At 42.4% G+C, this 27,567-nt stretch overlaps 2 protein-coding genes across 4 annotated transcripts in view; both read right to left on the reverse strand.

The window, feature by feature from the left end:
• Positions 1–8,626, reverse strand: part of Cenpi (centromere protein I) — a 52,554-nt gene extending 43,928 nt beyond the window's left edge. Inside the window, exons 1-6 of one of the 3 annotated variants that reach the window (XM_027432951.2) lie at positions 8,474–8,604; positions 7,941–7,995; positions 5,726–5,957; positions 4,894–5,031; positions 1,470–1,588; positions 1,073–1,180 (exon numbers count right to left, since the gene is read on the reverse strand). In XM_027432951.2, coding sequence (XP_027288752.1) covers positions 1,073–1,180; positions 1,470–1,588; positions 4,894–5,031; positions 5,726–5,957; positions 7,941–7,995; positions 8,474–8,544 — 723 coding nt within the window. In that variant the 5' untranslated portion in view covers positions 8,545–8,604. Of the gene's footprint in view, positions 1–1,072; positions 1,181–1,469; positions 1,589–4,893; positions 5,032–5,725; positions 5,958–7,940; positions 8,035–8,473 lie in introns of all 3 variants that reach the window. The other 2 variants (XM_027432953.2, XM_027432952.2) reach the window with 2 other exon arrangements.
• Positions 8,627–12,853: 4,227 nt separating this feature from the next.
• Tmem35a (transmembrane protein 35A) overlaps positions 12,854–27,567 on the reverse strand; it is a 35,397-nt gene continuing 20,683 nt past the window's right edge. Inside the window, exon 3 of the mRNA XM_027432872.2 lies at positions 12,854–13,367. Coding sequence (XP_027288673.1) covers positions 12,984–13,367 — 384 coding nt within the window. The 3' untranslated portion in view covers positions 12,854–12,983. The remainder of the gene's footprint in view (positions 13,368–27,567) is intronic.

Below are 27,567 nucleotides of genomic sequence, written 5' to 3' on the forward strand. Positions count from 1 at the left end.
GCCAGAAGAGGGCATCTGATCCCCTGAAACAGGTTACAGTAGATCAAAAGGGAAGATACTTTTGATCCACTTTCTAAGTGCTCAGAATTGAATCCATGGCCCCCAAAAGAGCGGCAACTGCTCTTAGCCACTGTGCCATCTCTCTAGCTTCATAATTCAATTCTTGAGTTATTACCTTCATGTGAATTTTTTAATCCCCTTGCTACATTTTTGCATTACTCAACTGCAGAAAGCTATCTTAGCTGTTGGCAAGATGGCTCAATGGTTAAGATCACTTGTTGCTTTTGCAGAGGTCACAGATTTAATTCCCAGTACCCACATGACACCTTACAACTGTCTATAACTCTGTTCCAGGGGATCTAACACACTCTTCTGAACTCCATGGGCACCAAGCCTTTAGGCAGAACAAAGACATACACATGAGCAAAACACTCACACACATAAGTAAATCTGTAATAAATAAATAAATTTATTCCTACCTAGTACAAGGCAAGAAACAGGATGCAGCATAAATTTTCGGTCAGTAAAATCAATGTATTAATTCCATTCCCAAAGCCAAGAGGAATTCAGTTATGTATGTAACTTACTTGGTCTATAAACTAACTGTCCTTGAAAATCTTCTATGTGGCTGGCTACTACATTGATTTGTTGGCATTATTGGTGTTTTTAATAGGAACAATTATGCTATTTAATAAAAAATCAGTCTATTTGCAACTTGTGAAATGTAATGTTCTCCTTCCCATGGATTCTGATGTAGTTTTTGCAATGTCAAGAAAATTCAGAGTAAGTCACCCATGGACTCTGCTGACATGGTTTAAAGGGGAAAATGACAATCACTGAGCTAAATCAACATAACTATATCTCTAACATTATTTCCTTAAAAGAACATATACAGCAAATACCACGGATTTTTTAACCTGTGAGACGGTGCAGCAAAGATCTTTGCTGTGTTATTTCTTTCTACTTTCTGTATTCTTGGTACATCTTAAGTATGCAACACACATTAATGGGAATGGCAATATACAGAAAAACAGGATTTCACCAAAGTCAATGCTGTTTAGTGCTTACTTACCAGAGCATCATCTTGCAATGAAGCAAAAAAGAAGCCATAGAGCAAACTAATTTGCTTCTTACGATCAATAAAGTCAAACATTGCAACCAACCAACGATAAAAAAGTACCTGTTGACAGAGAAAAGACTGTCTTTAGAGAATGTAACTAATTGTTGAAGAAGGGCTTTACTCTCTCCTCAGTGTTATTTTAAAAGCTTCTAGTACCAAGTAGGATAATAGATTTTTATTCCTTAGTAAAACTTTATTTTTAACGGGCCCTTTTATCAAGCTATATTGTTCTGAAACCACAGGTTATGTACAAAAGGTCACTGCCATTACTCCATAAGTGGCTCTTACTGCTAGCTAGCCCTTAAGTGGGTTCTGAAGGACTTAGCCTCAAAGTATCTAAAAAGATTACCTTGATATTACCAGAGCACTTGCCAACACAGAGCCAGGACACCGCCTTAACCACAGAATCTTCAGATATGAGAGTTTCTGGAATCATGCACTTCAATATCCGTGTGTTTATAGCATTCCCTGGAAAGCAAACCAACTCTTAAATTAAACTGGATTTCAGTGTCTCAATTGTTCCTTTACTATGATCATAACTCTCTAAACAAACTAAGAAGCAAACTATTTTGTGTGTGTGTGTGTATGTGCTCATGTGAGTGCAGATATGTGTACATGAAAGTATGCATCTGTATGGAGGCCAAAGTTTGATGTTAAGGATCTTCCTTAATTGTTCTCTGCCTTACTTTTTAAAAATTATTTTTATTGAATTATTTTATATGTATGGGTATTTTGCCTGCATGTATGTCTGTAAACCACGTGCATGCAAGGTCACTAGGGTCAGAATAGGGCACTGGATCCCTTGGAACTGGAGTTAGGGATAGTTGAGAGCTGCCATTGGGTGCTAGGAATCAAACCTGGGTCCTCTGGAAGAGCAGCAAGTGACCTTAACCACTGAGCCATCTCTTTAGCCTCATGCACCTAATTTTTTAGTGTACCTTAGTGTTTTGCCTGCATGTATGTCTGTGCAGATGTCAGATCCCCAAGAACTGGAGTTACAGACATTTGTGAACTGTCATGTGGGTGCTGGGAATTGAACCTAGGTCCTTTGGAAGAGAAGCCAGGGTTCTTAACCACTCAGCCATCTTAACAACTGGGCCATCACTCCAGGCCCACTTACTTTTTGAGACAGGGTCTGTCAATGAACCTGGAGCTCACATACCCAGCTAGACTGGCTGGCCATCAAGTCCTATGGATCCTCTGTTCTTCATCTCCTCAGTGCTGTGTTTACACATAAATACATGCCTCTGTCCTTGGCTTGCTTTCTTTCTATGTATGGGTTTTTGTTTATACAAATGTACATGCGTCACATATATATCTGAGGCCAGAATATGTCAGATCCATAGGAACAGGGTTATAGAAGGTTGTGAGGTGCCATGTAGGTACTAGGAATTAAACTCAGATCCTCTGGAAATGCAGCTAGTGTTCTTAACCACTGAGCCATCTGTCTAGCCCCTTGTCCTTGGCTTTTAAGAGAGTAATTCAAACTCAGGATCTCATTCTTACATGGCAAGCACTTTGCCAACTAAGCCATCTCCCCAGCTCCTAAATCAAATTATTTGACCCAAATAATCTATTATAAAAAGGAGGTTAAAAGGCTGGGTGGGCGGTGGTGTTGGTGCACACCTTTAATCCCAGCACTTGGGAGGCAGAGGCAGGTGAGTCTCTAAGTTCGAAGTCAACATGGTCTACAGAGTGAGTTCCAGGGCAGCCAGGGCTACACAGAGAAACCCTGTCTTGAAAAGGGTAGGGGAGAGGTTAAGAGCTGATTATGGAGGTATAGGCCTATAATCCTAGCGCTCAAGAAGCAGAAGCAAGAGGATCCTAAGTTTGAGGTCAGCCTGAGCCATGTAGCAAAACCTCGTCTCAAAAAGAAGAACCGAGCAAAGAGTTTCCTTTTAAGGTGATTAAAATATTTAGTAATTAGATAATTTTGATGAATTCATGACTCAGTGAATATGCAAAAGATACAATGTGGATTTTTTTTCTCAGTAATAGGGCTTAAACCTAGCCTCATGGCAAGCACTCTCACTGTTCCATATCCTCACACTAATACATTCCATTTTTTTTTGAGACATGTTAACTAGTTTATTATATGGCCCGGCAGAGTAGGGAGACTAAGAGAGAAGAGAAACAGGGGTAATGGCTGACTGCCATGGCTGGTCGCCATAGAGAGGCAGAGAGAGTGTGTAGGTAGGAGAAGAGAAGAGCAGAGGAGGAGTGAGCAGAGAGAGAGAGTGGTGTAAAGCAATACATTCCATTTTTAAAGCATCATGAATTTTAATATTATGTGAATTATATCTCAACATTAAAAAGCATTTCAACCCAGCAGGAGTGGCACACACCTTTAATTCCAGCACTAAAGAGACAGAGGCAGGCGGATTTCTGTGAGTTCGAGGCCAGCCTGGTCTACAGAGTTAGTTCCTGGACAGCCAGGGATACACTGAGAAACTCTGCCTCAGGAAAAAAAAAAAACTTTCAATCACAAGGAAATTTCAAAGTGGTTTTCACTTTACTTTTGTAGTAACACAATAGATTATTAATAATGGGTTAAATCTACTGACAGGTATTTTCAAGAGGGCTGCATTTAAGAATTTTCTTAAAGAACATGGTGACCCATGCCACTATTCCCAGAACTTGGGAGGCAGAGGCAGGCAGATCTCTTAAATGTGAAGGTTGACGACAACTAGTGGGAAAGTGGGAACTGGTTCTCTCCTTCCACTATGTGGGTTCCAGAAACTGAACTCAAGTCCTCAGGTTTGCAGGCAGGTCTGATAAGTCAGCTTGTTGGCCCATACATACTAAGGATAAGGTATCCTGAATGTCTGAACATGGGTGAGAGAAAGCTAAATATAAACACTGACACGGTGGTATTTCTCAGCCCCTCTCCTACCTCTACCCTAACCAATGAACTTAGGACAGGAAAACATAAAAGAGAAAAGCACTTTGACTGCCAGAATCCGATACTAGAATGAAGACAGTATAAATAGGAACTTGTCAGATAAATAAACCTAAAGCAATGAAACATACTTAGTGAGCTTTTAAAGTCCCTCTTTGGAAACCTTCAAAGACTTCAAGCACACATGTGGTATTCATACATACATGCAAGCAAAAACATTCATACACATGAAACAAAATAAATCTTTTAAAAAAAATAAAGTGATGTATATCTGTATTCCCAACACTTGAGAGGTAGCGGCAGGAGGATCAAAACAAATTTAAGACCAGGCTAGTCTACTTAGCAAATTCTAAGTCAGCTTCAGCTATATTATTGTGTCTCTTCTGCTTTTCCTTTGTTTTTCTGTGTGAGTGTGTGTTTTGTTCTATTTGGGTTTGTTTATGTGCTGGTTTGTTTTCTAAAGAGACAGAGAAAGACGGCATGGAGTAGGATGGGCAGGGAGGTGGGGACGATATGGGAGGAGAAACCATGATCAGAATATACTGCATAAAAATTATTTTCAGGGGCTGGAGAGATGGCTCAGCGGTTAAGAGCACTGACTGCTCTTCCAGAGGTCCTGAGTTCAATTCCCGGCAACCACATGGTGGCTCACAACCATCTGTAATGAGATCTGGTGCTCTCTTCTGGTGTGCAAGCATGCATGCAGATAACTGTATACATAATAAATAAAATCTTAAAAAATTACTTTCAATAAAAACAAAAAAGACACAGTACATTTTCTTTAGAAAGAAAAACCAAGATACATAAAAATCAAAAGCTGTCTAAATGGCAAAATCAACAGGAAACTAATAACAAATTTAGCAACTCAACATACCAAACTTGCCACTGAGTGCCACATTTAATAAAATATCGATTGTTTCTGGAGCTAAGCCATTTTTCCAAGCCACATTTTCCAAAGTTTTCAAGCGTTTTTCCAAGATCTTTTCTTTATTCAGTGAGGCTTTCCTGGGACCTGGAAAAAGAAACACTATTAAACAATGAGCCCTTGGAAATTCTTTCAGTGCTCATCCTCAACAATTACAACCCAAGGACTTATTAAAGGAATAGATATATGCAATGTCTTCCTTTTAAAAAACAAACAAAAAACCTTGAGAGCCTTTATTACTCAATATTTAGCAGCCATAGAATCCTTTTTTTGGTTTTTTGAGACAGGGTTTCTCTGTGTAACAGCCATGGCTGTCCTGGAGCTCACTCTGTAGACCAGGTTGGCCATGAATTACAGAGAGCCACCTGTCTCTGCCTCCCAAGTGCTGCGATTAAAGGTGTGTGCCACTACCACTTGGCAGCAATAGAATCTTCACTGAAGAAAATTTCCATCAGGCCCTGACATCTCAGTGTGTGTGTGTGTGTGTGTTTAAAATGTCTCCAGTGTTGGCATTACAGGTGTGTCTTCCACTACATCCAGCAATTAGGACTGAAATATTTTGAGAGAGAAACAAGACTTGGGCTGGGGTTGTAGCTCAGATTTGAGAGTGCTGGGTTCTATCACTAGCTCCACATAAACCAACGATCAAGAGTTAGAGGCACTCAGACTGGGATCTCAAGGTCTCCCTCAGCTATATAGTGAGTTCAAGGCAAGCCTGGGATATATAGAGACTCAAAAAAAAATAACCTGCATTTTCATAAGGAAAACAATCTGCCTTTACCTCTCTGAAAGTATTCTACTGCTATTCGCAGATCATCTTCAGCTTGATCATCAGCATGTGTAGAATCCTCCACTGCACTGCTGTCTTTTAAGACACACTTTGAGTTGCCTGGTTCTGCTTTTACCTTCCAGGCTAAGAGATTGGTCTGGTAACTATCACTGCCTTGAGAAATTCTGCTTCGTAGTTGGGAGCGTCTAGTATTCCTTGGAGTTGCCATCACTGTATACACATTCTAGACAGAAACAAGCAGAAGTACTATTAATCAGTCAGTGACAATAGCCATATTTGCCTGAATTTCCACATGCCACAGGTATTCAATGACAAAAAAATCCAGAAGACAATATCCATAGGCTTTTTTAGGAAGTCCTTGACCTGAACAGAAATACATTAATAATTTGCCAATGTAATATCTATCAGCTAAACTGACAACATATATTCCCTTTTAAAATAGCTACATTTTTTAAAGTACAAACCATCCCATGTCATAATTACAATCTTTTTCTACTACTATTTTATATACCCCCAATGATTTTGCTTTCGATCTTTATATTCTCTTTTTTGTCAGTACTATGTTAAAACTGCAAAGTTAAAAAAGCTCTAACTAGTGTCCAGGGTAGTAACATTATCCATTTATTAATTCCTACATTCAGTAAGTAATTACTGCATATCATCTTTATGCCAAACAGAAGTCTACTTACCAGGGCTGTAAAAATAAAACATCATGGTACCCGAATTCATGAACCCTATAGTGGGGGCCCAGGGTATAAGCCAATGAATCAGTGAATTACTAATGCAGTGAAATGACAGAAATGGGATAGAGTAGGAATCTAATTTTGAGTAAGTATTCAGAGAAAGCCTTTTGTGGTTTGAATGAGAATGCCCCCATAGGCCCATACATTTGAATACTTGATTCCCAGTTGGTGAAACTATTTGAGAATGACTAGGAGGTATGCCCTTGTTGGAGGAAAATGTGTCACTGGGGGTGGGCCTTGAGATTTCAAAATTCCACACCACTCCCATTTAGCTGTCTGCCTTGTGTTTGTGGATAAGATATAATAAGCTCTTGAGCTAGAGAGATGGCCATCAGTTAAGAGTACTGACTGCTCTTCCAGAGGACCCTGGTTCAAATCCCAGTACACACACATGGCAGTTTAAAACTGTAACTCTGGTTCCAGGAGATGATACCTTCATAACAATGCACATAAAACAAAGTTAAATAAATTAGTTTTTAAAAAAGGTGAGGGGGATGCCGGGTGTTGGTGGTGCACGCCTTTAGTCCCAGCACTCGGGAGGCAGAGGCAGGCTGATCACTGTGAGTTCGAGGCCAGCCTGGTCTCCAGAGAGAGTGCCAGGATAAGCTCCAAAGCTACACAGAGAAACCCTGTCTCGAAACCCCCCCCCAAAAAAAGGAGAGGGGGTGAGGGGAAGTGGCACGTGGCACACACCTTTAGTCCCAGCACTCAGGAGGCAGAGGCAGGCAGATGTCTGCAATTTCAAGGCCAGTCTGGTCTATTAAGCTACAGAGAAACCTTGTCTGAAAAAAAACAAAAAAAAAAAGATATAAGCTCTCAGCTACTGCTCCAGTGCTGTTCCTGCCTACTACCTGGTGGTTATGGCATCTACTACCCTCTGAAATAGTTAGGGTTCAAATTAAATGCTTTCTTTTATAAATTGCCTTGGTCGGTTGTTATGATCAAAGTACAATAAATTCATGTCTAGAAATTTCAAAAAAACCCATCACTTTATATAACTACTATAGTCTAATAAAAATTAATTTTGTGTTCTAAAAAATAAAAAATAAATAAATTGCCTTGGTCATGGTGTCTCTTCACTGAGAAAGAAAAGTAATTAAAACACCCCTCGAAAGTGAACTTTAAGGTGAAATCTGAGTGCCAAGAAGGAGTGTATCATTTGAAGGTGTGGTGAAAGAGTACTTTATGAGAAGAAAAAAGGAAAACATCCAAGTAAGAAAGAACTTTGTGTATTAAAGAGTACACACCAACGCCAGTGTGAACAGTGAGGAGTGAAAGAGGCAAAGTGAGAGATGACATCAGAACAGTAATAAGGGAGATCATACTGCTTCACGTAGGCAGAGAGTGAGGGCTCTGACTTTCCAGTCATAGTTTCAAGGGAAACCACAAGAGAAAGAAAACATAAGACCATTTTTTTCTGTGGTGTAGAGACTAGAGTTCAGAAGTGTTGAGAAAACACTTACCAGGCTTTGCCAAAAAAGCAGTAAGCCTAAGTTGTGTACAAAAGCCTCGTATGTCCTAAAGGCAGACGGGATGCTCTATTCAGCAGCATATATACTTGTTAAAAAGAAAAAAAAAACAACAAACAACAACAAATTTCCTAAAAACGTATTAGACACAGGTATAAGGGAAACAAAGAATGACTAATAAGGAACCAAGACTGGCTTCTAAGTTTTAGATTCAAACAGGAAAATCTAAGGGAACAGACGGAATGACATCCAATATCTTCCCCCTAGAACAGATGAGACCAGTGCAAGAGAGCACCTAAGTCACAGGGAGGGGAGGTCCAGTGACAAGAGCTTCTTACATAAGACGGGCCAGGGAGCAGATTACGATCCCATTGGGCGAACAGTTCCAGCGCCTCTATGTGATTCAATTCACAGCCCTCCCCTCCCCACCTAACAGCAAAACTGGCAAACAACTCCCGGACTAGGCCGATTCCTGGGACCACAGAGTGAAATCTGATCCCAGCTACCCTTTTCAGGGTTAGTCTCACCCTCGCTGGTCACGGTATTCCAGAAGATCTCTGTGCCTCCAAGCCAACCTCAGCGGCGCGCCTGACAACATCTGCGTCTGAACACTCCGGCTCCAGAATGCAAAAAACCGCCTCCAAGATTCAAAGGCGCCGGCCCCGCCCCGCGCATGCGCTCCGGGGGGAGACCGCGGCTGGGGAGGAGCAAGTTTGGCCGAAGACTAATCGGTTTGAGTGCAGCTCAAAGGCGGGAGGTGGCGCGCGCTAGGGGAAAATGACGCAGCTAGATGACGCACAGCGGCTGGCCCCACCCACGGAGGCCTGAGGCACGCCCCAGCCGGCAGTTGTTACTGGAGTCAGTTGATCCGTGGCTTTCTCTGTGTTCTGAGAAGGTTTGCATCAGTCATTGTGATTGAAACAGTGCTAAGTGGATTGGCGTTGAATTTAACGTGGTCAAGTGTGGTATTCATTTTTGCCCACATTGATCCCGAAATGTCGGGGCATTGAATCTGCAGAAAAATGTGAAACTGAAAACTTGACAATAAAGGCGGCTTTTCCCATGCTGTGACTTAAAGCTTCTGATGCTTTCCTGTGGAATTTGGGGTGACGGGGGAGGGGCAGGAGAGGTGGGCGGTAAGAGGAAACCACAAGATCTGCCTACTGTCGACAGTCGATGGGTACAACTAATTCAAATTTCCTAAAAACGTATTCTCGGTCAAGATGTTAATCTTTAAGGTGGCTGTCTGTCAACATGTAAATAAATATTCCTAATTTTGAAGAACTAACTGACCTTAAACTAGCAAAACCAGCAACAAAAACTTAGTATGAGATCTAACTTCAACCCCTATTTAATATCTATTAAACTAGGAATAAAACTCAGAGTGGTGGCTGGAGCCTCTAATCCCAGCACAGGAGAGACTGAAGGAGGAAAACCACCGAAGGTTTCCAGGACTTTCTGGGATACAGTGTGGTCTCGTCTTAAACAGAGAGAGAGTTCCAGGACAGGCTCTAAAGCTACACAGAAAAACCCTATCTCAAAAAACCAGAGAGAGAAACAGAGAGAGAGAAGGAAGGAAGGAAGGAAAGAAAGAAAAATTAATAATAAAAGAGGACATGTATACATGTAGAAATGCAATGCCTCTCAGCGACTTGCGGCCATTATTATGAACTTGATGCAAAATTATACAGGAAAAATGTGCCATCTCAGACAAGCATAAATAATCATGAATTAAGTTCAAGTATTTGAGATAGACATCTACCCCATTTATGACCTGCCAGAGTGTGTGAAGGAACTGGTCCTGTGGAACCATATCTGCAGGATCTCCATGACTCAAGGCATCAGCAGAATATCCAAGAGGAGTTTGGGCGAGGGTCCTGCATTGATCAGGTACCAAAAGCCAGAGGCCTTGTACCTGACCAACAATTCATTGCAATGAACATTTGCAAGTAAACCTGAGTGGACGCTGGGCGTTGGTGGCACACGCCTTTAATCCCAGCACTCGGGAGGCAGAGGCAGAGGATCTCTGTGAGTTCGAGGCCAGCCTGGTCTCCAGAGCGAGTGCCAGGATAAGCTCCAAAGCTACACAGAGAAACCCTGTCTCGAAAGACAAAAACAACAACAACAAAAAACCTGAGTGGGCAAAAGAGTATACTGTATGACACATAGCAACTCCCAATGCCACTAAGATGAAATGAAGAGGTGATGAAGAGGTGGGAAAGAGGAGCAAAGTGGATTTTTGCTTGTTTTATTTTGTTTTTAATTAGTATTTTTAAATTTTTGATGGGGGTACACTACATGAATGAATGGCACATATGTTAGGACTGGAAAGTGGGCAGGGTTGGGGTGCATAATGTAAAATTCCCAAAGAATCAATGGGAAATTGTGTTAGAAAAAGAAAAGGAAAGGAAGAAACTAGCAATAAAAGAAGAAATGTATAAATATAATGCTTCTCAGCAACTGGAGGCCATAAGATTATTAGGAAATCTGTGCAAAAATCATACAGGAAAAAATTTGCCATCTCAGACAAGCATAAATAATCGAGGATCAAGTTGAAGTATTTGAGACAGAAACAGCAGAAACGACTACCACACCTAACATGGTTTTCAGAGTACTTTGACAAACTCATTTACTCATGCATAAAAATTGAGACTGTCCATTTTTTTCTGATAGCTGCTCTTTAGGAAAATTGAAATTTTTATTGAGCCATTTTTCATGCGTTTAATGATTTAATATACTCAAAGACGTGTAAACTGCACAGGATTGAAGGCTTCACCCTCCTTTTCACAGATGAAATGGTACCCTGAGTGACAAAATAACTTACTTAACATGACAAATTTGTGGCAGTACGACTTGTCACTTTGTGGACATAGTGTAGTAAAAGATACTGCTTCATATTTATTTCATGAATCCTTGGTTTTTTCTAAAATAATTTTTCTTTTCTTTTTTCTTTCTTTCTTTCTTTCTTTCTTTCTTTTTTTTTTTGAGACAGGGTTTCTCTATAGCTTTGGCGCCTGACCTGATACTCACTCTGTAGACCAGGCTGGTCTCAAACTCATAGAGATCTGCCTGTCTCTGCCTCCCAATTGCTGGGATTAAAGGCATTGGCCACCACCACCCAGCCTGAAATAATTTTTCTTTTTTTCCTTTGACTCACTCAGTAAAGATTTTCTTGAACGTGGAGATAGCATTGGGATCCTAAGGCTGTATCCTGAGACTCTAAGACTTTCCCTCTTGCATGGTAACTTCAAAAAAAGGATGAAGGAACTTAAAAGGATGAACATGTTAGCAGTCTCATTTGTATACTGAAATTATTATACCTTTCTTCTCTTCTTCTTCATCTAGACTTTGTTTGTTTAAGAACCCGGAGTTAGGTGTGGTGGTACATACCTTTAACTCAGCACTCAGAAGGCAGAAGCAGATGGATCTCCCTGAGTTCTAGGCCAGCCAGAGCTATATAGTGACACCTTGTTTCAGAGAGGGGGAGAGAGAGAGCAGGTGTAGTGATTGACATAGTCCTGGATGCCCAGTATTTGTGAACTAAAGAAAGAGAATCTCTACTTGGAGGCCAATTTAGGCTACACAATAAAACCTTGCCTTAAAACAAATGAATACCACCAATAAACTCAAGAAATTCACAGACAGAAGAATCTGAGTCCCTTGATTATAGGAACTTTTCTTTCCGGATTTTCAATCCATATCTACACCTTGTCCTCCAAATTGCAAAAAGCTTTATTTTGAAAGAATGAGCGAAAGAAGACAGTTATCAGTATTACCAAGAACAATGACACTGAGGAAAATACAGTAAGTACTCCACACCCCCCCCGCCCCCTCTCCTGTCCCTGGCACAATATTAAAACTATCAAAGCACGGTTAACAAAGAGAAACAGCAGTCTGTAACTACGAAAGCAAACTTCCATACTGCTCAGTCCAACTAACCCATGTCAAATGCCCTTCCCCTAGTTAAACTCCACCCACTGGAATGCTGAAGAGGTGTGAAATAGACATTTCTGGGGGTATTTTGGACTTTGTTAACATTAGCAAAGTTTGGAGGCAAATCAATAGTAGAGGACTCACTCATCAGACAAACACTGGCTACAACTTCTGTATCCAATTTCAGGTTTCAGAAAACCGCTAGGGCTGGAGATTCAAACTTTTAACAGGATCAATCGCTGGTCCCTCAGTGGAAACTGTGGGGAAGCTGTCTGATCCTGGTTGGCTACTGCGAATAGTGAAAGTGAGGCAGCTTTGGGCTTAAAACCAAATTTGAGCATGTCTAGTAAATGATTGCTAATTAAATTTCAAACTGCTAGCCAAAGAGCTCAGTAGCTGGGGCTGAGACAAAGGCAAGGAGAAACCTCCTACTGTGTCGCTTGAAGAACCTGACTATCTATCTATTGGCTGCATATATCCCTTGTTTGAATTAAACTTGATGATGAGTGTTTCAAACATAAAAGTTGAACTAGAGGCTAATTAAATTGAAGAAACTCTTCTCATAAAATGGTGAATTTAAGTTTACAGCTTAATGCAGAAAGGGAGGTCCATACCACATGGAAAAAGGTTCTTTGTTTTCTAGCAGAATAGGAATCTCTTAACAGGAGGGTTCCTTTATTCTACCTTTGCTGGAATCAGTTTCTACAGGGAAGGATACCTGTGCAGGATTAGTTCAAGACCAGAGCCTCCTAAACACATTCGTGTATACTCACACACATGGCAGTTAACTACATTCCCCCACACATCATCTCACAGTCACATGCTTGCTGGACTCCACCTCACAAACACACCTCAATAGTAGCCATAGACAGTTACATGCAGCAAGATGTGAGCATTGCTCCAGAGTGATTAAAGGTGGCGCATGAATGGCAATGTGGGGAGGTCATTTTCGGGTAGAGATGAACACAAGCCAATTAACTTGCAGTTTTTATTTTGCACTTTTCCCCAAGACAAATAAATCAAATGAAAAACACACACTGATATCTTCTTGGGGGGTCAAGGAGGCAACTGCTTTGAAAGTCCACTTTTTGCACTTTCAATTTTCTATGACACCTTCACTTTGCCCTGCGGGGCCTTCTCATATAAGGAGGGCTGCTCCTCTCCACTCTCCGGCAAGGCTTTCTTCTCAGAAGGCCTTTCTTCAGGCTTGCGGGCAATCAACAGGCGGCAAGTGAGCAGGATTCCAAACACCAGAGCATGGGCATAGCGTTTGAGAGGATCACCGACCAGCTGGTGGAAGAAAAGCACAGCCAACACCAGCAGGAGCAGGAAGAAGTTGGCCACATCTTTGGGACGCCCGGGTACCAGGGTCATGACGATGCCACAGGCCACTTCAAGAGCGCCAATACTTTTCCGAAGGAGAATGGAATTGATGCCCAATTTCTTCAGCAGGGGAAGAGCACGGACATAGCTCTTGTAAGCACGTTTCTAGAGTTGGGATATCATAAGGAAATCAATGCATTAGTCACAATTTTAACATCAGAATGAAGAAAACACCAGCAAGGGACTTTTTTTCCCTACCATCACCTTTACAAACCAACCAAAAGTATCCCATTTTTCACCCCGTCCCTTAAATAAAACCTTGTGAATTGGATAAGAAAAAAAGGAGGCAATCTGTTTGGGATCTCTGATTTAAAAACTATAAAACATATAGGGCTGGAGAGATGGCTCAGTGGTTAAGAGCACTGGCTGTGTTAGGCATGATGGCACATGCTCTTAATCTCAGCACTTGGTGGGGGCAAAGGCAGGCTGATCTCTATGAGTTCAAGGTCAGCCTGGTCCATATATTGTGCCCCAGAACAGCCAAGATTGCATAGTTTAGAGACCCTGTCTCAAAACAACCACAATAACTAAAAGAGCACTGGGTACTCTTGCTGGGGACTTAGACTGGATTCCCAATACACACATGTTGGCTCATAACCTCTTCTAACTCCAGTTCCATGGGAACCTGCATCTTCGGGCTTCTGGGCACTGCAAAAATGTGGTGCACAGACACACATACAGGAAAAAAAATTCATACACAAAAAAATAATTAGAAGGAGCCATCAAACCACAAAGAAGGCCCTCAGCCAACCCAAACCTGCTAGGACCTTGACATTGGAATTAAACTCCTGAACTGTAAAAAACCAAATGCATGGTGTTCACAAATTGCCAGTTTGTAATATTTTGTTATGACAACCTGAATGGACTAAGGCAGGCACCAAGAGTAATAATGTAGCAAGTCTGGCTTTATAATAGAATTGTTGCCTGTAAATTACTAAGAAACTAAAAGAAATCCATTGAACCCATAAAACTGGTCTATGCAATCCATAGCCACACTTTCTAGTACTTGCTTTGTCCAAACCCAAATGCAAGGCAATGTATGGGAAATCCTTACAAATTTGGACTTCCTTTATTGAAATATATGGTAGGTTTTTAAAAAGCAGAGTTGGCCGGGCGTTGGTGGCGCACTCCTTTAATCCCAGCACTCGGGCCAGCCTAGTGTACAGAGCAAGTTTCAGGACAGACTCCAAAGCAATACAGAGAAACCCTGTCTTGAAAAACAAAACAAAAACAAAACAAAAAACCAAAAAGCGGAGTTGAAGCATACAATTGTAGAATCTACCAAAAATGATGATCAAATTAAAAATACAATGGGGCTCCAGTTGACAGAGTAGTTGCCTAGCATGAATGAGGCCCTGGGTTCAAAGCCCAGACTGCATAATCAAGCATGTTGGCACTTGTCTGTAAGCCCAGCACTCCAGTAGTGAAGGCAAGAAAATCAGAAGTTGAAGGTCATCCTTAGCTACATAGATAGAAATTAGCCTGATATACATGAGACCCCAGTCTCAAAGAACAAACAAACCCTGGTTCCATTCAGTGTCTCAATATTTATTCTTTGCATATACTAAGCACTGTACTAAGTGTTTCTGAATGCAAATATGAATCTTTCAAAAAGAAAGCTTTATCTTCTTTTTACAATGTATTTATTCCTCTCATATTTTACATTCTGACCACAGTTTTGCCTCCCTCATCTCCTCCGAGTCCCCCCCCCCCCGCACCTCCCCATTCCCCCAAATCTACGCCTCCTCCTTTCCCTTCAGAAAAGGAAAGCCCTCCTGTGGATAGCGACCAAACATGGAATATCAAGTTACAATAAGCATAGACACATGCCCTCATATCAAGACTGGACTAGGCAACCCAGTAGGAGAAAAGAAGTCCCCAAAGCAGGTAAAAGAGTCATAGACAGCCCCCACTCCCACTGTTGGGAGTCCCACAAGAACACAAGGCTACACAACCCTAAGGTATATGTAGAGGACCTAGCTCAGACCCATACAGGCTCCCTGATTGTCACTCCAGTCTCTGTGAGCTGCTGTGAACCCTGCTTAGTTGATTCTTGAAGGTTGAAGTTCAAAAGGGAAAGAGTAGATGCTCAAATGTGTAAGTGTGATAAAGTGTTGAGTGTCACATAAAATGATGTAGTGGGTATAGTGGAGACACATCAGCTCTCCTCAGATGGTGACGGTGGGAGCAGAATCCTAAAAGAAAATCTGGTAATAAGAACAATAAAGTCTTGGCAAATGGAGGAAAATGGATGGGTAAAAAAAAAAAGTCCTAACGTATAAAGCAGATAAATGTGTTGCAAACACTATTTCACTTTGGCATGGACTGGAGCGGGGAAGGGAAGGGAGACATGAAATAGAAGAAAAACACGTAGACTGCATGATAGAAAACCTTATTGTGTTATGGAGCTTTGAACTTTGTCCTATCAGCAGTGGTGGTGCACTCCTTTAATCCTAGCACTTGGGAGGCAGAGGAAGGTGGATCTCTGTGAGTTTGAGACCAGCCTACAGAGAAACCCTGTCTCAAAAACAAAACAAAACAAAACAAATGAACAAACAGAGAAAGGACAAACAATTCTAGAATCCACAAATAAGAGAAACTAGGAAAAATTATTTTTATTTTCTGATTTTACTTAATTGGATCTCCATTTGCACCCATTTTCCAGCAAATGACATAATTTCATTCTTCTTTATGGCTCAATAAAACTCCATAATGTAAGAGGAGACTCCTGGGGGATGGAGAAAAGGCTCAGCAGTTAAGAGTATGTACTGCTCTATCAGAAGACCCAAGTTCAATTCCCAGCACCCATATTGGGTGACTCACAACCACCTGTGACTACAGCTCCAGAAGATCCAAAGCCTCTGACCTCCATGGGCACCTGCAGTCATGAGATTTGTGACTTAGTAGTGGTTCAATCCCAAATTCATACAACATGCACAGACTTGTCAAGGGCACCAAATGAAGTACTACTCAGGTCAGATCCCAATTTCTTCAGCTGCAGACTAAAGAAAAGTTAAACTTATATCTCTATTCGACCCTTCTCACCATTCCTTACTATAGCATATGTTTACTGGGTATTGCAAGTAATCTATAGATGGGAATATATACATAAAGAATGTAAATGCTAGATCATTTTAAGTGAGATTTGAGCATCCAAGGATTTGGGTATCACTCAACTGTTGTCCCTGCCCTGCTAATGAGCATGTAAAAAATATGTTAGCCATAGTTCTTCCTCCCTCTTCTCACCTTAGGTTAGAGCAAGGGATTTTTTTTTGGAGTGAAATTAAAGAGATATTTGCCAGGCACAGTAAATTCTAGGCCCAAGGAAACCAGAGCCATGTGGAGCAGAACTCAGCTCAGAGTTACAGTTGTTGCTGAGAAGCCTGCCCCTTTCCTCCATGGTTAACCACTAGCCTCTACTCCATCCCTCCTCTTTATCCTGGTGATAGTAGCAGGAGATTATTAGAGAACGAATTCTGAATCCCAGGGGCTTCTTTAATATTTATAAGGACCATTTTCTAATTTTTTTTGTTTTTTTTTTTTGAGACAGGGTTTCTCTGTGTAGCTTTGGAGCCTATCCTGGCACTCGCTCTGGAGACCAGGCTGGCCTCAAACTCCCAGAGATCCGCCTGCCTCTGCCTCCCGAGTGCTGGGACTAAAGGCTTGCGCCACCAACGCCCGGCCATTTTCTATTTCTTTTGAAGACAGTTTCATGTAGTCACCCCAGGGTGGCCCCAATATGTGACTAAGGATGATCTTGTACTCCTGGTTGTCTCCCTATCTTCGGGGTTTCCTGTAACCCAGGCTGGCTTCAATAAATAGCTGAGGATGCCTTTGAATCCCTGTTCCTCATGCTTGTACCTCTCAAGTACAAGGACTACTGGAATAAGTCAAACCCTACCACCTTCTTTTTCAAAAGGACTATTCTTAATTAACACTAAGTTTTTCAAGGAGGAATTCCTAAATCCTAACGTTTGAGCTTCTGGTGGATGCACAAAGGGGAGAAGGTAAGTTTCTTAGACATCCTACAGTCCCGTCAGGTCCCAGAACTTCCAGATATGCACTGAGTAGCTTCTCCAAATGCCACACCCCCCAAGGATGAATCACTTAACACTCAAGAATAGATTCTTAGCTATAGTATTATGGAACCTGTAAGCAGCCATCCTCCTGTCCCTGTAACCACATCCAGAAGAAACCTTATTTTCAGCATTGGGACTCAAATCCAGGGCTTCACCTCTGAACCCTTGTTGCTTCTTTCTCAAGAGAAAACTGAATGTGGGTAAGGAATCTCATCAAATCTTTAGTTCTAAGCTGAGCAGACACACATAGGATCTATTATCCATGACTCCAAATGGAGACTGTATTCTTTATTAGAAATGGGGTGGATATTGACATTATAGAGAGCCTAGTATTCTCTTTGTTGTAGAGTAGGAGAGATACATCAAAAGACTTCTACCATTGCCACCCCCTTTCTTAATGCTTGGGACAGGCCATCTCACTTCTAACCAGAGAAGGGTCACATGTCCTGAAACTGTAGTAACTAGATCTCTAAAGGCATTAATGGTACTGATGGTAAAAATAGAGCCTACCGATTCCCTTTCCCAAAAAGCTGTCACAATTGATTTTTTAATGTCTGCTTTTACTTTTCCATTCAAATGAGGCAGACCCTGAAGAGGCAAAGAAGTGGGAAATAGAAGTGTTCAGTCAAATGCTTCAAATCACTTCAAAGGCAATCCTGTAGCGTTATCCTTGGACCTGTAATTGTTTTATTGCTTGTATCTTATTGCCTCCGTTTCCCCTTTTATAAATTAGATGATTATTTTGGAAATGTAATTGAAGATTCACAGTACCATAGCTTCAAGTGAGAGTAACACACACACACACACACACACACACACAAAGAGAGAGAGAGAGAGAGAGGAGAGAGAGAGAGAGAGAGAGAGAGAGAGAGAGAGAGGATGTGCTGGTCATCTGCTTCTAATGGGAACATACTTAAATGGGGATATTCTGAAAGTTTTGTGTTGGCTGTGTGTTACACTCCAATAGCATTTACAGAGAGAATTATATGAGAGTGGAAGAGTGCACTTACAAAAATATATTTTGCCTAAAAGTCTCAGCTTAGTTACTATCTTAGATCGCATAAAACCTACACAAATGCTGCAAAATTTGCTGACTCATGTATGATTTCATGAATTTTTTGTAGAAAAGAAGCCACCTGTGAATCATAGAGCATTATTTGAATGCAATAAAAAGCTCATCACATTAAATTGCCAACTATTCATAAGAATGATAAGCACCTTTTCAGGGATTCCGCTTTCCATTGTCATTTAGACTTACCTAAAGAGGACAAAACTGATCCCATTAAGCAAAGGGGATCCTGTCTACATTGTTTCTTAGAGCGGGTAAACCTGTCCTCTACTGTTAATTCAAAACCACTCTGAAACAAAGTCAGATGCTGGCCAAACTGAGAGTCTGCAAGATTCCAGACAGAGCTCTGATGTAATGTGTATAGTTCAGCTTGTGCAGCTAGCTGTGTGAACTAAGCAAGTCATGTCACATCTCAGGATCTGTTTTCTCTCTAAGGGAATAGATATACTGCACCACTTCCAAGAAGTCTAAGCATCAGTGAATTACTACCCTATTACCTAGTTGGGAAGCAATTAATGGCACTGATTGGAAGCATAAAAGATGGCCTATGGACATTAAATAAACTGCACAAACATGTTGGGAATGTCTCATTAAGGTTATACAAACAGGAGAGCATTTAACTAACTACAGATAACCAAATTAACAGAATCAACAAATCTTTTCTGTGAGAGGATGCAAAGAATCAGAGATGTACCCCATGGTCCCGGGGTCCAAATCCTTTGGCTTCTTTGTGACAGTATTATGGTGTTTTCTTACTAATACATATATGGTCTCCTGTGCTTACAGGATACAGTCACCACTAAAGAAAGCTGAAAACAAATTGCATGCAAGTTAGCCATTCATATACCCCCAGTCCCTGCACAGGAAACTGCCTCGCAGCATCTGTAAGCATTGTCTTCCAATTCAAGTGAACTAATGAGGCATTCAGTCAAGGGCGGCTTCGATCCTGCAGGGTTCACTTGGGATATAGAAGACTGTCTAATAACACTTCCTTAATCTGGGGGAGGTATGAGACAACACAGAGCATATGGATTATTCTGAGATGCATGTGCTAATTCTGTAGGAGAGACACTGCATTACACAGCAGCAAGTGGATTCTTCAATATTATCTGATTGCATAAAGGTTGTGCATAAGAGCAAGTGAAAGTACATTTTCTTCTTCTGTACACTTGATTCTTGCCCCTTAAATGACCATTCGAATTAGTTAGAAAAACGACTGCATAAAATAGAATCAATTATCACCATTACCTACTCAAAGATTTCCTTGAATGTCTACTGTAGCAAGCATACATTATAAGCATGCTGTCTCTGCTAATGTTTACAACCTTTTGAGGTAGGAATTTTTATTCCCATGTTACAAATAAGGAAACCAAGAGTGCCAGAATTCTAGATCTGGATTGAATGAATGCAAACCCTGCACTCTTCCCACTAATATTTCCTGTATTTTCCAGTGAAGCCAGAAGAAAAGTTCATAGTCTTTTGTTTGCTTTTTAGCGTTTTCTCCAGTTATTCTTCATAGAGGGAATAATATCTAAGAAAACATAATACCTTTGTGTATTTTGTTATCGAGACAGGGTCTTTCTATGTAGCCCTAGCTGTCTTGGAACTTGCTCAGGTTGGCCTCAAACTCAGAGAGATTCATCTGCCTTTGCCTCTCAATTGTTGGGATTAAAAGTGTCCTCCACATGTGTAGAATATAATGCCTTTAAAATAGAGGTTAAAAAAATAGAAAAGAAGCTGGGCAGTGGTGGCACACACCTTTAATCCAAGCACTTGGGAAGCAGAGGCAGGCAGATCTCTGTGAGTTTGAGGCTAGCCTTGTCTTCAGAGTGAGTTCCAAGACAGGTTCCAAATCTACAGAGAAACCCTGTCTCAAAAGACCAACAAGAAAAAGAAAAAAAATGCATAAGAGTATAAGTCTAAATTTGAAAAATTGGTTCGTAAATAAAACAACCCTCCAAAATATACATTGGGGGATTGAACTCATACAAAAGAAAAAGGAAGAATGTCAGATTTTTTAAGAGTCAATTGTAGGTTTTGTCAACCAAAAGAAAATTCAATGACCCCTTATGCACATGGTTTTCTAATCTCTTCTCTAACAATAGCTTCTCCTATGATCTTGGATAAATCATTAAACCTGGTGAGCTCCAATTATCTATTAGTAAAACAGAAAGTGCTAATAAAATGAATCACAGAGGTGTTCTAAATAAATAAAATAACTGCACCAGCACCGCCCATCACCACCTTGACATCTTATGAGAAATACCACTGAAGTCAACATATGACTAACTCCATTAGTGCAGAGAAGTCACTCCAAAATGGGAAATAATCATTCCATCTGTCCTAAGTTTGGTGTTCTGAAGGACTATTGGCCCCTTCTTAGAAACAAGAAATGGTTTCTGAACTGCATAATCGAGAATAAACCAGAAAAGACTGAAGGATGGTGATGAGGAAATGCTACAATGATTCTTTTGACTCATTTGTTCACCCATCCATCCCACAAATATATATATATATATATATATATATAATATATATATATATATTTCTTTTGGAGACAGGGACTTACTATATACTCCGAACTAACCTCGAACTTCCAAGTCTCTTGCCTTAGCATGCTGGGTGCTGTCAACAGATGTATATTGAGCACATTTTGCTCAAGAACTGAATACTGCCTCCCTTTCAAATGGTTAAAACTGGGACCTATGCAGTGGGCCCTATGTCAGAAAGCTATCAGCAGCCACAACCTGACACACTCAGCGCAGGAGGAGACCCTGGGAAAGAGCAGTCTGGAAATCCTCTTTAAGCTCCATACCACTGCGACATCTACCTCCCAGTTAGATTTCCACCCCTCCAAAAGCCCCATAGTACAGAAACACAGAAGTGAGCTAACGCACACAAACACACACACAATTGTTCCCTACTGCTCTGTTAGAGTACACCAATTTAAATCTTTTTCTGCATATGCCAGGAGACCTTCAGGCTGTTTTCTCTTGCTTTCATTAGGCTGCAATAGACAGCTCCACTCCCTAGGAAGAGGCTCACTCTAAACCCATTTGTGGCTAGTACTCCTCATGAGCTCCTGCCAAGCTGCTAGGAAGCTTCCCGATGCTGACTCCATCTTAGCCGAATTGCCTGCAGAGCCTAACACTGTACTTAGGGTGCAGCTTGGGGGGGTCCCTCTCTAAGGCAGCTGGGCAAGGTTCAGAGTACAGGAAGCATAGTGAAGAAAGCTATGTCCCTAAAGAAAGGGAAAGCTCAAAATACCTCTGGTGCACACGCACAAATGTATAAATAAATGTACACGTGAAAAGTAAAACAAGACCGCATTCGTGCATTTAAAATCAAACACCAAACTAATCCAGCAAAGACAAAAGCAGAAAAGCATTTCCCCTCCACTGCTTCCCTGTATTCCAACCTCTTCAAGCCCTTTGGTGGCTTCTGCTCCCCACCCTACCCCCTTCCCCAGTGCAGGCAGCCTTGGCTACTTATTTTGACCTGCTTTCAATTCCATCTGGTCTAACATACTGGGAGGAGGGGAGATGAGAAAGAGAAGCATATTAGGATTTGCCACTGGGGCTAGACCTCAGCCACCTCCCCCCCCCCACACACACACCCAAGAGTAATCCCGTGGTAAGGAAGAAACAGACCGCTCACGCCAGAGCTGTGTGCAAGTGTTTTCGGAACATTTACCATTTGCCAGACTTCCATCCAGTTGCAGCTCATGTTGAGGGTCCCTGGAAAGCTCTGCAGTGAGCTCTAGGAGAGTAACTGATCCTTCTCAGTGTATGAGGCTATTCCTTCCTGCCTCGGCCCTAAAGGAGAGACCCTCTTGCCTCTTTTCTCTCTTCCTTCTGTTCTCCCCTAAGCTCACTCCCATCTTGACCTTGAGAGCCCAGTAATGTGCTTACTCCCATTACTGGCATTCTGGCAAGGGTTTCCAGAAGCAGGTTCCCTACAACCGGGGCCGGGAATCGAATAGGCAAAGTGACGGGCGGAGGGGAGAACCCGAAAGTGCTGGAAACATCTCTTGCTATCTCCTAGTACTCCACGCCATAAGTCCTCATCGCACCTAACTGGGAAAGGCAGCCCAGCCCCCAGTTTGCAGAGCTGTTTTGGCCAGTCACCTTCGGGCATTCGAACTCTGCAGAGAGGAAACCTGCAGAGGGCCTGGCTCTGGGCAGCCACCGGAGGCATGGTAGGGATTTCAGACGGTTTTGCAGGAGAGTCCGAACAGACTTGATAGATTTTGTAGATTATCCTACACACAAGATAAAATAAAACAAAACATCCAGCTTTCCCCTCCAGGGAACGGGCAGAAGCAGAAGAAGCCCAGTGACCTTTATTTGGGGCAAGAGTGCTTTGTCTCCAAGATCCAGATCGTGCCCGGGTGCCTAAGGGAATACTGTCAGCTCTGCACATGGGATGAAGAAGAATACCTAGCTAGCCCCTACAAACTGGTAGCTTTAGGAACCTGTCTCCTCACCCCACCCCCAGCTCTTCTTCTCTTTCCCCTTTGTTCCTCCCTAAAATAAATAAACTCTGGCTAGCTAAACTCTTTGCTTAGAGGGAAAGACTCAGACTTGCAGCCTGGCTGTGGCTGGGACTTTGGGTGTGTGCTGGGAAGAGGGACGGGCTCGTCGGTCGATGACAGGTGCTACGCAGGACTCAGCCTCCTGCTTGACACAAAATTGGGGGGTCCTCGCTGGGCAGCCCCTCCCCCAGCTGGCATGCAGTGGCACCAAAACAGTTGCTCCCGGCATAGCCCACAACGAAATCGCTCTTGTCCAGCTGTTCCTTCCGAGCTGTAAAGTTGTTAGGGAGAAGGGAGGGTCCGGGGTTGGGGAAGAGATTAAGAGAAAGGCACCAGAGCGGAGAAAGAAAGGAGGAGAGGCAGTCACAATCCCATAGCGGTGCGCTTCTCATCGCTTGTATACATCACTTACCATCTCAGTGTAGGCATCCTTGCTGAGCCTGGGGGTCAACTTGATAGTCCCCATGAAAACAAAGAAGAGTCCCAGGGCCACTGAGAGGGCCATGATAGTTATGGTTCGTGGGGATGCCATGGGGTCGCCAAGGCAGTTCCCAACTAATCCGTCTGCTTTGCGCTGTCAAGGCGCAGGCAGTTAGCACTGGGAGAGCTAGAGGCACGTTGCGGAGGCAGCAGGCAGAGGGAATGACAAAGGGAGAGGAGGGAGCTGGAGAGAAAAATTGAGAGATTGAGATTCAACCACTCTCACTACAACAATCTCTGGGTCCTAATGCCCTACGCTTGCACCTCCCTGGCGTAAAGGACCTTGAAGAAGTTGAAAAGAAGCCATGAACTGAGACGGGAACTTCCAATTCCTAGGTGCAAAATAGGCAATTTATGCTCCGCGTTCAGCACCAGGAAGGAGGAATTTAGAAATACATCTTGTCTACTATTTCACCAGGTGCACTTCTAATCCCCCCCTCACAGCTACCCTTCAGTTATTCACTCCCCACTTCAAACCTCATCATTTCCTTCAATCAAACCATCGGTCTTTCTGAAGTCATTGGTGTCTGAAAGAGTTAACACTCAAGGACAAATCCCAGTATTTTGGTGGCTGGGGCAGGAGGATGGTGAGTTCTGGACCAGCCTGGGCTACAAGGCCACCCTGGGTTACTTACCAAGAACCCCTCTGAAAAATAATCCTCCCCCAAAAAAGAAAAGAGAAAAATTGTAAAACCATTAAGTTCTCAGGATTGACAGCAATGGGAGGATTTATCTTCTACTTCCCGAAAAACCATGTTATAGTTAGCATTTAAAAGCCTTCACATTGGGGCTGGAGACCAAACTCAGTTTGTGAAGAGCTTGCTACATGATAACCAACCCCCACTTTTTTTTTTTTTTTACATTTTGATTCTGTTTCTCAAAGATTTATTTTTCAATAGGCCCCACTGCCAGGTGCCATCCCTTACCGACCCACTCACTGCCCCATCCTACCTGAGCATTCCTATCCCCCCCCATACTTTTGCTCACTCCTTTTCCTTCTCCTTCCTAGTCATTAGGTTATTGTCCTTACTCTTCATTGAATAACCTTTGCATCAACCACCTCCATAAAGCCTCCCTGATACATGCCCAGGTAGGTATGACTTTTTCCTCCTTTGATACTCTATTGCAAAAACCAATGTTCAGCATCTGTCTGGTAGGGGCAAGAAACTGCTCTTGTATTAATTCGATTAACACACACACACACACACACACACACACACACACACACACACACACACACACACGTGAGCTAGGTATGAACCCCCATTTATGGATGGGAACATTGAGAGGATTCAAATGACTAGACAATTATTTCTAGAAGCCAGGCTCATTTGGTTTCGTTAAACACAAGAAGTCTTTGTTTACTCTGGGAGGGGATAAAATGAACATCAGAGCCTCTGATAAGATTTGTTGCTCTGCTGACCAAAAGTGTGTCCAGGGGTCTCAGATATGTAGAGTACACAGCCAGTGTAAAACTCCCACTGAGAATGAAGGCGGAGGTGACACACCAGGATCTGAAAAGCCTTCTAGACTTCACAGGAATGGTCAGTGGTCAGAGGGTGATGTGTCTCTTTGTTAGGGCAGAGGGTAATGGGGCAAGCTGGGTGATGACAACCCAGGTCTGACTGGAGCTCACCCCAGAGACACAAGCAGGACTCCAGTGGCACTGCTCAAGCAGGTTGAATCTTGTTGTAGTTACTTTCTAAAAATTGTGATCAAAAGCAACTTGGGGGCGGGGAAAGGTTTATTCTTCTTGGCCTATCATTGAGAGAAGCCAGAGTAGGAACTAAGGCAGGAGCCTTGATCCAGGAACTGAAGCAGAGACTCTGGAGGAATGCTGCTTACTGGCTGCCTTCCCTGGCTGACTCAGCTCTTTATACAACCCAGGACCATCTGCTCAAGGATGGCACTGCCCACATTGGGCTGGGTCCTCCTCTATCAATTGGCAGTCAAGAAAATGCTCTACATACATATCCACAGGACAATCTGATGGAGGCAATACCTTTACCAAGGTTCCCTCTTCCCAGATGTGTCAAGATGACATCCAAGATTAGCCTCCTCAAGTCTATACCCTCACTATGACTCAGAGGTCTCTTTCCATCTTAGTCACCAATCCTTAATACTCCTCCCACCTAACTAGTCCAAGCTGGGCTGAGGGGTTCCTGTCTCTAACTCCAACACTCACTCAGAAACCTGAAATAAGAGGATTGTTATGAGTTCAAAGCCAACCTAAGCTACATAGTAAATTTCAGACCTGTTGGGGCTATAGTACAAGACTCTGCCTCAAAAACAAACAAAAGTATTTGAAGAAGAAGGAGGAGGAAGAGGAGGAGGAAGAAGAAGAAAGAAAGGGGAAAAGGTAAACACTACAGAATCAGTACAAATTTCCTTCAAAGAGTTTGTCTTCCTCCCAATGTCATCTCAAACATTCCTTCCTTCCATTCACGGGTGTAATGTTAAGGATTCCCTTACTCTGTTGTGACAAAATGCCCAAGAAAAGCAGCTTAAGAGTTTATTTTGCTCACAGTTTTAGGGCACAGTCCATCATGGTAGTGAAGGTATTGGGCAGGACTATTAAGTAGCTGGTCATATGTTGTCTACAGTCAGGAAGCAGGCTGGATGCTTGGCTTGCTTGCTCCAGTCCCCACCCCACCCCCCATTGAATAGTGTTTCACATATTTCTGTGGCGATATTTTGTTTATACTCTAACAAATGAAGCTTGCCTGGAGATCAGAGGCCAGAGCTAGCCACTAGTTAACCATGGAGGTCTGGAGGTCTGTACAGACAGACAGGAAGTAATAAGGCTGGGCATAGACAGGAGCTCAGCCCCCCCTTTTTTAGCTGAGAAGTTAGCGAGGTAATGGGTGGTTGTAGCTGGCTCCTTTGTCTCTCTGATCTTTCAGCATTTACCCTGATATCTGGCTCCGGGTTTTTATTTTTAAGACCAATTAGACTCGTGCTACATACTCGTGTCTTCCTTCCTCAGCTAAACTTTTCTAGGGGATGGGGAGACAGATACCTCAGTGGGTAAAATAATTGCTGTGCATGCACAAAGATCTGAGTTCAGTTCAACACACCTATACAAAAGCCAAGCATGACAGCACACACTTGTAACACCATCATAGTGTGAGGAGCACAGGAGGATGATGGGATAAGGAAAACCTGGGTAACTGGAGACAAGTAGATCCTGAGGGCTGGCTGGCTGGCTGTCCAAATAGACAAAACTGGTGAGTACCAGATTCAATAGAGACCCTATTTCAACATATAAGTTGGAACAGCAGCTGAGAAAGATATTCTGACATCATCCTTTAGCCTCCACATGTACTCAGGTACATATACGACACACACACCACACACACACACACACACACACACACACACACACACACCTCAGAAAAAGAAAAGAAAAATGTTGGCAACACCCCTATAGACACACCCAGAGGTACGTTTCCATGGTGATTCTAAATCCCATCAAGTTAATAAAGAAGGTTAGCCATCATAACAGGTACCCTGAGCCTAAGCCCTCTGAAATGGTGTGGACCTGGTGACCCATACTGAATTCCATCATTTATATACCAAATAGGTCATCATAATCAATTCCATTGAGGGAAATTGGGCCCTCTGCTCTTGGTGACTTCCTTTGGTAACTAAAAGACAAGAAACATCATCTGAAATAATCTGAAGCATGTAGCCTAAGGAATCTCTCCATTATAAGCGAGTTTTTATCTTCCTATTACTAGGCCAAAGAGGAAGAGAACTTCCTTCAGATCAGCTTCCTTGGATTGGACAGTCATAGACTGGAAGGCTCCTATCAGCTTTAAATGTGTGATGTGGCAATGATAAACATTCTCTATACTCCTACATCTTCCTGAAGCCAGCATAGTGGTGTGCTGGGTCCTGAATGCTGCATATTGCCACAAACCAACTCCATCATGGTGCCCTGAGCACCAGAGGTTGCTTGAATGGAGTTAGAACTCCAAGGACATTGTGTTCTCCCCGCTGTCTATGTAGGTCAGGTTTTTATCCTGCTGCTGACGTTCTGGGGATGTGTATCTCTTTTTTCCAGGCAGTTCTGTGCTCAGAAAAATGAGCAATGTGCTCATTGTTACCACTGATTTGGAAAGACTTTGAAGATGCCAGTAC

This window comes from Cricetulus griseus, chromosome X (genome assembly GCF_003668045.3).
Source record: "Cricetulus griseus strain 17A/GY chromosome X, alternate assembly CriGri-PICRH-1.0, whole genome shotgun sequence".
NCBI classification, from domain to species: domain Eukaryota; kingdom Metazoa; phylum Chordata; class Mammalia; order Rodentia; family Cricetidae; genus Cricetulus; species Cricetulus griseus.